Source organism: Protomyctophum bolini (assembly GCF_963924005.1).
Source record: "Protomyctophum bolini genome assembly, chromosome: 3".
Classification (NCBI taxonomy): Eukaryota; Metazoa; Chordata; class Actinopteri; order Myctophiformes; family Myctophidae; genus Protomyctophum; species Protomyctophum bolini.
This window is the reverse complement of record NC_137864.1, coordinates 6,095,524-6,107,081: the sequence shown is the minus strand read 5'-3', so window position 1 is coordinate 6,107,081 and position 11,558 is coordinate 6,095,524. Positions and strand designations below refer to the sequence as shown.

At 47.6% G+C, this 11,558-nt stretch overlaps 2 protein-coding genes across 2 annotated transcripts; both read right to left on the bottom strand.

Moving 5' to 3' along the window:
- Window positions 1-579: 579 nt before the first annotated feature.
- Window positions 580-4,998, bottom strand: LOC308311875 (E3 ubiquitin-protein ligase TRIP12-like; the record flags this gene model as incomplete). Its single annotated transcript, XM_080758648.1, has 1 exon — window positions 580-4,998. The coding sequence occupies exon 1, from the start codon at window positions 4,936-4,938 to the stop codon at window positions 580-582; it is 4,359 nt and encodes a 1,452-aa protein (XP_080614774.1). The 5' UTR covers window positions 4,939-4,998.
- A 4,804-nt stretch (window positions 4,999-9,802) lies between these two features.
- LOC308311863 (COP9 signalosome complex subunit 4-like) lies at window positions 9,803-11,032 on the bottom strand (the record flags this gene model as incomplete). Its single annotated transcript, XM_080758636.1, has 1 exon — window positions 9,803-11,032. The coding sequence occupies one exon, from the start codon at window positions 11,030-11,032 to the stop codon at window positions 9,803-9,805; it is 1,230 nt and encodes a 409-aa protein (XP_080614762.1).
- Window positions 11,033-11,558: the final 526 nt, after the last annotated feature.

Sequence of the window (11,558 nt, the reverse complement as noted above, 5' to 3'; positions counted from 1 at the left end):
AACATTACCTTCATATAGATGTCCTTTCCTTCTTTACATACTTGTAGGAGTGAGGATATAATAGTTTTCATATATTTTTCAAATCCAGGGAGAGCCACCACCCATTTACTTGACAGCGCAAACCAACCCTTGGAACCCACTGGCCTCCAGAGCTTGAATGGTTATTGCATAATAATTAATACTACATTTGCAGCCATACCACAATGTTCTTTTGGCCAGGTTGGCTCACACTTAAGCATTAGTACATCATTAACAGAATATTGTGTTTGCATTGACCAATATCTGAAAACAACACTATATGCGGAAAGGAAACAGTGGACTGTCCTTTCCGTGCAAACAGTTATTTTGTTATTCAAAGTCTTTGTGCGTGTTGGAGTAATTTTGCCGTGTGTTTTGGCGTGGGCACGCACTGACGCACGCACGCACGCGGCCAGCATACTGGTGTGTGTGTGTGTGGAGACCGACTGACATTGGTTTAGCACCAACATGAGGTATTCCTCCCCAAAAGGGGAAAAAAAAAGTTTCAGTAGTGTTTTCGTCAGTTTACCCTAGTCATTTGAATGTGGAGAAATGGTGCAATCAGGAAAGGAGGAATGACTCCTGGCCCTCACGGGCTGCAATCAACAATTTCTCGCGCATGATGTCTATGCTTGAATAGTCGGGTAGCTTCAGGTAGTTGACGCAGGTCATGACCGAGGGGAGAAAGATGTCTGGGTTCTCCGTGGACTCATAGGTTTTCTTGACAATGGTAAGCGGGGGGTTTAGACTCCAGAAACCTCCCACAGGCAGTCTGGGACTTCCCGTTACAAACTGCAGGAAGAGCCTCTGCTGTTCAGTGTCGAAGTTACTCAGCACCTCAAACAGGAACCGCATCGCGCGGCTCTCGATTGTGTAGCCGTGGTCCGGTCGACAGCACTCGATCAGTGTCTTGACGTCCCATGTCCCTGATATGCAGCCACATAGCAACTGGTCCAGCTCTTCTGGATAGAAATACTGAAGGTGACGCAGGGGGAAGACTGACTCAAAACCTTGCCTGAACGACTGAAACTGCCTGGACACACCTTGGTTTAGTGTCCAGTAGACCACCAACTTGAGGTATTCCTCCAGGTTGTGGATGGTGACGGGGATGTTTGTACCCCTCTTCTTCAGTTCAATGTTGGGGAACCCCGGTAGGGTGAAGTCCAAGCCCAGGTCTTTCACCGGGCAGCCATCCAGGTTCAGGCTGTCCAGGGCCTGCTGCAGGGTCTCTCTTGTCTGTGTTTGGTCCTGCATCAACCGTTTCTTCTGGCAGACGATGTCCTCCAGGTGCTGGATGGACTTGCCTATGGCAGGGTCGACGTGGACCAGGTCGTGGGAAGACAACGAGGTTTCCTTCCTCAACATCCACTTGTAGAAGGGCAGCCCCAAGGGCAGGTCCAGTAGTCTGAAGTCCATAATGGCTTTAGCCATCAGCTTTCCCATGAAACGGAACTTCATTTTGATTTTGGCAATGTGTGTTCGCTTGGTTGACCTGCCGCATGGAACTGCAAACAGTCCCATGGAGCTGAACATGTACTTCATACCCTCTTGGCTTCCTTTCCGGTTGGCCAGCGTGACTGCTTCACCCCTCCATAGTCCCAGGTCAGCCCGTTGGAGCTCCTGAGAAACCAGAGCATAGAACTCCATAGTGGGGCCCAGGCCTGTGCCCACCTCATTCTCATACTGGACTTCCAGCAGGGCCCCAGAGCTGCCATAGTCCTTCATCACAGACTCTGCCTGTTGTAGCAGCTTCTCACGCTTTATCGCTGTCTTTTTCCGGTCAAGACGTGGCGCCACTGTGCTGTCCTGGGAGTCCGATTGGTTGATCTCTGGGTTATTGTCGAGTAGACGCTGCATGGCTCTGTCACGGTCAAACGCTGTTATGTAGAACAGCATTTGTCGCATGTTGAAAGTGAAGAGGAAAGGGCAGGTCCTTGCAAGCTCACTGAGCCAAGTGGGGACGTTCCCAGTCAGGATGACCATAGGGTCCTGTAACTGACGGTTGGCCTTTGCTGTCAGCTTACTGTTTATGAACTCACTAGTGGGGATGATTTCCTTACACACAGCATTGTCATACAGGTAGAACCAGTATCTACTGATAGCATGTAGGACCCTCAGCAACATATTGACTTCTAATGAAGGGTCGTCAGCGGTTATGGTCTCTGGCGGCTCCGAAGTGAGGTATGTCTCTAAAGGATTGGATACACTGGGACACACGCCATTGTGCCACAGCTCATCCTGTTCCTTGGCATTGTATCGCCCCCTTCTTTCTCCAACAACCTTTTTGACACCATCTTTGTGTTCTGTCACAGGTTTATACCATATGGTGTGTGTTTTGGACCAGATGCCAGCTCGTCTGAGGGGATTGACTTCACTAGTGGCGTCCTTCTCCTCAGAAAACTGTTGGATGGCTTGATACATTGTCATGTTATACGGCAGCAGGTGGTCACCAATGTATAACTCTAATATGTGGTGCACATCATCACCAGAATCCAGCAAATGGGCTGCCAGTGATTCATCTATGTCCTCATTTGAACTGACATTACTGCCTTCATCCTCTGTGATTTGTCCATAACCTCGTACAACTAAGTATATTCCAGTGGCTCGCACCAAAGACAAGGGTTCAATGTTCACCGGATCACCTTTCCTTTCCTTTACATCAGTGCAATGTGGGTGTCTCTGTAGCTGACATTTCAATTGATGAGTGTTGAAGAACTTCAGTGCCTGAGATACCCTGCTCCCATTACCATTGCCACTGGGGAAGTCATGCAGTTTAACGGGGAACTGCTCCATTTGGTTCAGGCAATTGTTCAATTTATGCACCAGTGACAGAAGAGGCCCATTTTCCGATGGCTCCAGTCGGCCTGGGGGCTCCATTCCTGGTTGCGGGCGGCCAAAGACATGCAGGAATCTCTTAAGGCGCACATCACGGCTGATCACATCACTGTTGCTGTTGGAGGTCAGATAGAGCAGCAACTGTTTGACCAACCCGCTATGTTGGATCTCAAATGATGACACATCAGACTCTGAAACAATACTGCAGATCTCCACCAGACACTCTACACCACCGTCCACCTGAAGGTTCAGCTTCTTTGTGGCTGTGCAGAGTCTCTGGAGTATATTCAATGCAGGGTTGCTGGGGTCCATGTTCTCAGAGTTGAAGTAGCCCTTTACACAATTACTGGCTTGCTCTTTGATCCAGGTCTTCATCCTATCCCTGTTATTTGAGTTTGTGTCCTTGGGAGTTGCCTTTGCCGGGCCACTCACTACCACCGGAACATCCTTAATGTGCTGGGAGCTGGGGGAACTCGGGTCAGAAGTGACGTTAGTAGCAGCTGTAGTGGACGCAGTGCTAATAGTGTCCGTGCACAGTCTGGCATTGCCACTGGTGCAGGAGGACTTGGGTGGACTGGCGAGCAGGAAGGTCTCAGACTCTGCCAGGTTCTTCACCTGGTGCATTACGCCTTCTCTTATGAAATAGACGCTGGCAACATCGGGCAGCTTCTGCAAGAGTATCTCCGCTATCTGCAAAGAGCCGACCACAATCTTCAGGTCCGAGCTGGAGAGCATTGAAGCAATGTGACCCGACACGGCATGGCTCCTCAGCACATCCTTCAGCATCTCTGTGTCAGCAAAGTGGATAATCCTGAGGATGGCTCTAATGCACTTGTGTCTGACTGCGGGGCCAGCTGAGGAGCTGTAGACCTCATATAGGACCCCAAACAAGGCCTTGATGAAGTGCTTTGTGGGCTCAGGATTCTCCTTCATCAGCTGGGCCCGTGCGTCTTCCCGCTGTACTTCCTGATGACCTCCTGTGTCGGGGTTGACGAGAGAGATGGGTTTCCTCTGGATGCCACGTGCCGTGCCCGTGTCCTCATTGACCTGCTGCATAGAGTTGATGTCAATGATGTAGACACGGCCCATGGTAGACAAGCTGATCTCATCCTCCCCATTCTGGTGGGCTGTCTCGAGTAAGCGGCTGTCAATGCAGTTATACTGGTGCCACAGCCCCCGGTCGTCCCTCCACTCCCAGATGGCTCCTTCTGTGGTCTGGGCACTGGCCTTTTCCAGCATGACATCTACTGCAAAGATGCCCTCTCTGGGCAGCGAGGGCATCAGCTCACAGGTGAGGGAGATGAGTTGATAGAGCTCCTGAGGTCTCCGGGGGACCAGGTCAATCTGCCCCTGGCAGATACTATTTGGTGCACCACACAGGAGAAAGTGCAGGTTCTCCCCTATGTTCTGTTTCATGAGCTGCACAGCCAGGCAGGGGCGAGTGGAGCACATGAGGGACAACATGCGCACAACGTTGATGAACATTTCTGAGCTGAGCACAGGTGGGGACACCACCAGCAGCTGCTGAATGTTGGTAAGCAGGTCGTGTGAGGCTACCTGCTGCAGCAGGTTCTCCTTATGCTGAATGTTGTCTACCAGTAGGGCAAAACAGAGACAAATGCTTTCAATGGATTTCTTATCCTGGTGTGTGAGTTTCTGTGTCAACAGTGGCAGAGAGTCAATGACAAAGGGGAACTCATCCGGGGTGATACTCTGGCAGCAGTTGGCTGCAATGGCCAGGGCATTCCTCTGAGCGTTGATGCTGAAGAAGTCTAGGTACAACAAGCAGTCTGCAAGGCCACCAGCCTGCAGGATGGCTTTACTATGTTGCCTTGACAACATTTCCAAGGCAGTTAGTGCCTGCTCTGCTACGTCAATGAACTGGATTACCTGCAGCTTCTTCAGAAAGACGGGAATGGCAGTGACTACCACAGCAGAGGACCGAGGCAGTGACTCCATCATGTATGTGAGAGCTCGAGAGGCGTGGTTCATAACATCAAAGTTATGCTCCATTAGTAACAATTTGATCAGTTCAGGTACCACGCTCTTGACAGGGAATCCGCCCAGTGAGTCCTCGTTGCCCATCACCAGCAGCTGGCATATTTCAATGACAGCCTGGAGTTGCTGGGTCTCATCACCTGTGGCCTGCAGAGCTCGCAGCAGCTCCTGGGGGCTGGAGGCTGAACTAGGATGACATGCTTTGTTCAGGTTGTCGCCCTGCTTGACCTCCTGGGTGCCCTGTGGGACGGTGCCATTGGTGTCTACGGAGGAACAGGACGAGGAACGTGAAGAGGCTGAAGAGTAGGCGTACTTTGTACCGAGTCCCGACGCTGAGCTACACGCAGCTTTGGCCGAGGCAGCGGATTCAGAAGCCAGCTTGGTGGGTTTTTCAATGCCGTCCTCTGTATGTTTGGGGAGGGACTGTGAAAGTGAAAGGGTGGGCTGGGAGGCACTGCTCCTATTACTCTGGCCTCGACTTGAAGATGTGGACAGCTCTGATACCCGGAATCTCTTCCTAGACTTAGCCAGGCCCTTCTTGGTCTCAATGGTGTTTACGCAGGGTGGTAGGAGTGATTGGGCTGGGCTATAGGTACTAGCGTGTTCAGGAACAAAGCTTCGCTTCAGCCCTCGGGTACTTTTGCGTGTTGACTGGTGGCCTGGGCGTTCTTGCTCTGATGTCCCTGCAACCCCTGAATTATTTTGTGAAGCCACAGAAGAGCTAAGACCACGTATTCTTAAGCTGTGCCTTCTGGACTGGCCAGAGGTGGAGCTGGGCATGGCTTTGGGAGCCTTAAATGTAGGTCTTTTGCTTCTGCACTGGGAATTTGCTTTATGATTTACCTGCGCTGATCGCAATTTTCTCAAGACTGTGTGGTCTGCTCGTTTGCGTTTCTGTTTCCATTTCTGTTTGCGTTTCTTGCTCCGGCCTCGACCTAAAGTTGCAGGCAGCTGTGCCGCCCGTGTTCTATTTTTGGACTTCCTAGACTGGCCCTTCTTGCGCCCAACAGTATTCCTGTGAGGTGGCGGAAGAGGTGGGAGTAATCTAGACTTCTTAGCAGGGGTGCTATTGCGTTCAGAGGCCAAGCTTCGCTTCAATCCACGGGTACCTGCAGCCTCTAGGTCATTGTGTAGCACACATGAAGCCGCAGAAGGAGTACGAATGCTCCTTCTTGAGCTGCGTCCTTTGGCTGAGCTAGGCATGGCTTTGGGAGAGTTAGAATTAAGTCCTTTTTCAGGAGGGAAATACTTGCTCTGACTGCAACCTTCTTGACTGTGTGGTCTTGTGGTTGGGTCGTAGCAGTGTTCTTCTGTGAACAGCACAGTGTTTTTGTTATAAAGAACTACTCCAGCTTGCCTGTCTACCTCTTCCTTTCTCGCTTTTGGCAATGACACTTTATCGTTATCTTGATCTTCTTAATCGCTCTTTATTGTTGTCTTGATCCCCTTAATCTCTCGTTCTTGGGCTATCACTTTCTAGATCTAAGAGAGATGATCTATCAGGCTGTCACACTCTAGATGTTCTCTAGAGTTGTAGCTTCTTAGAGTTTTAGCTCACTTGATTTTTCGCTCCCTCACCCTAAATAGGGTCATGTCTGGTGTTGCACACAACACAAACTGTTGCCCAGTAATGCCAATTTGTGCAGACGGAAAGCAGCAATTTAATAATTTGGGTAAAGGTTGTGTGTTGTACATAATGTAACAAAACCAACTAAACTTACTTTAACAGCATGTTTATAGTTCATACACGTGTTTTTATCAGGAAGCTATACAATCATTTTTGTGTTTAGTATATGCCCTAGTTATAACACCTTTCAACACCATTATGGTTATTGGTTGTTAGAATAATGAGTGGATACTGGGCACGGTGTCTATTATATCTGAAAGAGTGTACAGTTTGTGATCCCCAAACTACACCAATGACACACCATGCAACCATTATACCAATGGCAGTTGCAAGAAGTTCGCATGGGTGCAGGTTGACCTTGAAACTGTTGTGTTGCAAGGAGTTGCGTAGTCTTCCCCATGGCCTATGTATGGGATACTACACGGTCTTGCGAGGAAGAGGCATTTACATATTTCTCACCTGCAATGTTTTCAGATACATGTTAGCCGTGCATACTGTCTCTATAATCAGAATCATGTTTGTGTGGAGTAAGACTGAGAGCTATGGGAATCACACAGGTTAATTCAATTAGGATTCATGATTATTATTCATCGCTGATGTCATCGGGAATCAAGATTGTATGTGTTTGTCACTAACTCGTAGAAATATAAACGGCAAAATGTTGATATAATAAACAAAAGAGAAGTAATAATAAATACAGTATATAGGCTTCAATGAAGAAATACCCAATATTGATCAAAATGGATGTGATTACATTTAGTTTGTGTGTGTGTGTGTGTGTGTGTGTGTGTGTGTGTGTGTGTGTGTGTGTGTGTGTGTGTGTGTGTGTGTGTGTGTGTGTGTGTGTGTGTGTGTGTGTGTGTGTGTGTGTGTGTGTGTGTGTGTGTGTGTATTTCTATTTCTGTTTTTGTGTCAAATGTGTTGCATACAAGGCCGCTGGGCCGCAAGACAAATTTCAGTGCAAACTGACAATAAAGTACTATATCATATCATATCATATCATATCATATCATATGCATAAAGTGAATTTAATGTTGTTTAAAGTCATTTAATGCAATCAAATAGGACTTTTCTGTTTGGATGTATGGGCTGTCACGGCCAGAAAGTAGTTTTTTGACACTCTGTAGGCGTTCCCGCATAACTTCCAGGTATAGGATGATGATGTCACGCGCATACGCTCTATTTTTTATTTCATCGTGTGGTATTTAATAACAGGCTCAGGACACAGATCCCTGGGGGACTCGTGTCAGAGAAGTGGAGGCATTGGTTCCGACTTCAAATTCGACACATTCCACCCCCCCCCACAGGGAGTGCAGTGCCCGGTGTTGAGTCGGTCGGACGCACGGTTGTCCAGAACCGACACAAAAGGCTTCTTTCTGCCCAGGCTCCATATATGGAGCTGGCCTGTTCTGACATCACAACACTCCATATTTGGGCATGCCTGCAGCCTGACACAGAACTCCATATATATAGAAATAAAAGGACACAGAGAGAGATATACAGAAATCTCCATATATGGGCATAAAAGGGACACAGACAAATGGGTGGAGCGGGTACTCTGACATGGGTACAACGGGTATTGCATAGCCGGGTGGGGCATGGATCTCCAACTTCCATCATTACCGACTCTGTGCTCTACAGTCGGGCACCGGTCTAGTATCCATAAATGTACTATAATGTACTATATGTCATCAATATGACTGGACTCCATATTTTGGCATGGTTGACACAGACCTCCATACTGTATGTATGACCACAGACAGGGACATGGTAAGTGGCTGCTCTACCTCCTGCGTCATTATACAGGGAGAACCATAAATGGGCATAAAGGGGACACAGACAAACGGGTATACAAGGAGTAAAACGGGTATTGCATAACCGGAGGGAATATGCTTTCCAAATGGGCATTATGTTCCTGACTTGCAACAGAGTATGCCGGTGTGGGAACCCTCGGAAATGCTTTTTTGGCCATGTCTCTTTTTTCTTTTTTTTTATATACGGTATATAATTTGGGGACCCCCAAAATAATTGAGAACCCCTGCTCTATACCACTGGTCTCCAAGTAACTTACACCATGTCATATAACTGACATCATGGATGACTTGTTTCTTTTGAATTTACCCAAAATGTATGTAGTGTATTTATTGCGAACGCAGTGAGCACTTACTATGAGACCTAGCAGATCATGTCTGCCTGTCTGTGTGTCTGTCTGTCTGTCCCGCTATCCAAATATGGAGTGTGTTGCATCAGCAATCACTCAGCTCCATATATGGGCACAAAAGGGGCCAGGTCCACTCAGCTCCATATATGGGCACAAAGGGGGCACCATATAAGGAGTCCCCAAAGCAGCTATACGTCCAAAACCCAAAAATGTACGAGCTGCGTTCGCTTCCCGCGTTTGCGCGTCTTACTCGTACATATAGTATTTATATATAGTCTAGCAGATATTAGAACCTATACTGTGTTCTCCTTGCTTTAACAGCTCATACCTTCGCTAGAAGCTTTATTCAAACTTTTATTTATTTTTTAACTTTAAAACGTACATTTTACACCGGACGTTCTAATCGACGGCGTGACGTCACTCTGAAGGCTCGCTTAGTATGCCAGTACTAGTATAGTTAATAGTTATAGAAGTGAAACATTGCCCAAATATGGAATGAACTGATATCATATAGTACTGATAGATGAACCACATGTACAAGATGTACATATAGAAGCCATGCCATTATCAGATACCATTTTATTATAGCTAAAGCTGCCAGTGACCCTTTTCTCTGACTCGTCTCTCCTCCTAGAACTTGTACTCTCGTTAACTTGAATTAGCCTTTGGTGGCCCGATGGCCTGCCTCTCCTTGATGGAGTCTAGGTGGCCTCTTGTTTCCCATACTGGCACAAGATGAACGTTGTGTCTGCTGATTTCTCTTCCTGGAGGATGACTCAATCCTTATCAAAGCAATGCGCACCTTACAGTACGATAATAAACAAGAATGACTCAGTAGAAAATGTAGTCCAGGTGCAAAAAAAAAAAGGGGTTGAAAAATCACACTTGAGGCGCTCTTATCGTCATACTGTACATCAAATCATCTCAAATGTGGTACACAAACACACAAAGCTGGGAGAAGTTCAGGGCAGTATTACTCATCTGAATCCAAATTCCCAACAAAGGGCATTGCGATGTGACCCATAGTGAACTTCTTTTAAAAATAGGGCTGAAGCATTTAATTAATAATATATATTTTTGTAAGTTTGGGTCCTGCAGAGACATCTTGTGTTGAAAACATTTGGGAGCCACTGTTGAGGTGAATGTTTTAAGTTGCTCAGGATTCATTTGATGGTCTTTTCCTTTTGGGATTTTATGAACCGTGTCGCCCATTCTGGAGCAGCCTGTTGGATCTTCTCCTGGAGGTTGTTGACTTGGAAACAAAGCGATTGGATGTGCTTGTCCCAGGTGGGAAGTGGCTCGCGGGTCTCAAAGTGGACGATGCCGTCAATCTGGTCGATGAAGCCGTTCATGCGTCCCTCGGTGATCATCTGGGAGGCGATCCTTTCCGCTTTGGCGGGAGGGATTTCCAACAACGCTCCGAGCTCTTCGAACGTAATGTTGTTGTAGAGCTTACTGGCAGACAGGAGGTTGTGCATTATGACCGCTCTGTCGAGGATGCTGGAACCATCCGGAATGGTGGCCATCTGATGAGGCATCAGCATGGCAGCAAACTCCTGCAGCTGGTCGCCCTTGATGATGCGATCCAGGAACATTTTCTCCAAGATGCCATAGGCCGCCAACTGCTGACAGCGCTCGTCCTTGTACAGAGTGGCCAACATGCGGGAGCGCTGTTGGCCCGCGGAGGCCAGTATGGTGCAGTTCAGGGCAAGCTTGAGGGCCTCTAGACGTTCACTCTCGTCGACGATGGATTTATAAGAGATGTCGTTGTACCTTTGTGCAGCTTCAATGAACTTCCTTCTGTAGTCTAGGACCCTGGCGTAGCAAATCTTATATTCTATCTGCATCTTTTCATCAGACGACTCATTCTGAAGCAAGGAGGCTCTGTTGATGTAGGTTTCAGCCTGGACAGGATCGTCATCCGCCAAGTAGAGTTTGGCAATCTTCAGGTACGTTTCCAACTTGTAGTCGACGTTGTACTGCTTTTGTCCCGTCTCCAGGGGAATGCCGACCAAGATCTGCGCGGCATTCCTCCAGTCCTCCTCCTTCTGATAGATCTCCGCTAAATGCTGTCTGATTGAGGTGACTTGCTCCTCAAAAGAAATCACCCTACGCTGAATGCTGAGCAAGGTGAAATGGTATAAAGCCTTGGCTGTGTCGTCTGGCATCTTGGTGAGATAATTGGAAAAGTCAGTGAGCTGTTGTCTGGAAATGACTAGGCTCACGTTGTCATGGACCATTGCTTCAACAAACGCCTTCAAAGCCTCCAGTTGATCTGCATCTTTTAACCGGATAGCCTTCTCCAAGACCTGTTGGTACTTTGTGGCTTGGTCTTTGTGTGATCCGGTTGAATTCATTAGCTGAGAAAGCTCCTGTCTCACGGCAGTCGCCATTTTCTCTCCTGTAATCCCGGCTCTGCTTTGTCTGGATCCGTCTCTCCAAAACGCCGCTCTAAGTTTAGGCAAAATAACAGATAGATATGTTCCGTCGCTGGAATTTATACTGTGGATGGGAGTGACCACATCAGACTAACCACATATATAGCTTTAGTCTGACATCATATACACCACAAGCGGTTGCCTAACAATGCAATTTGTGCAGGTACAGTACGTACGTGAGTTCGGCCTTGTATGTGCACGGTTTACCGGCCCCGCACCATGGGAGAATCACATAATCTTCACTTCTGTCAGTCTGATTTAAGCTTGTGTTTAAAACGTGGTTGTTTTTTTATCTGCACACACGATCCGCTGAAATGTGATGGCCCTTTCCAGCGGAAACGGTCATCCTCCAGGTGCTGACCTGGAGGATTTCTCTTCCATTTTCTTTTCCATTTATATTAAACTATCTATTAATATCAGCACTTACAGGTGTCTGCAATTCGAAACTGGCCCCTGTAAAAAAAAAAAAGTTCAAGTCTCC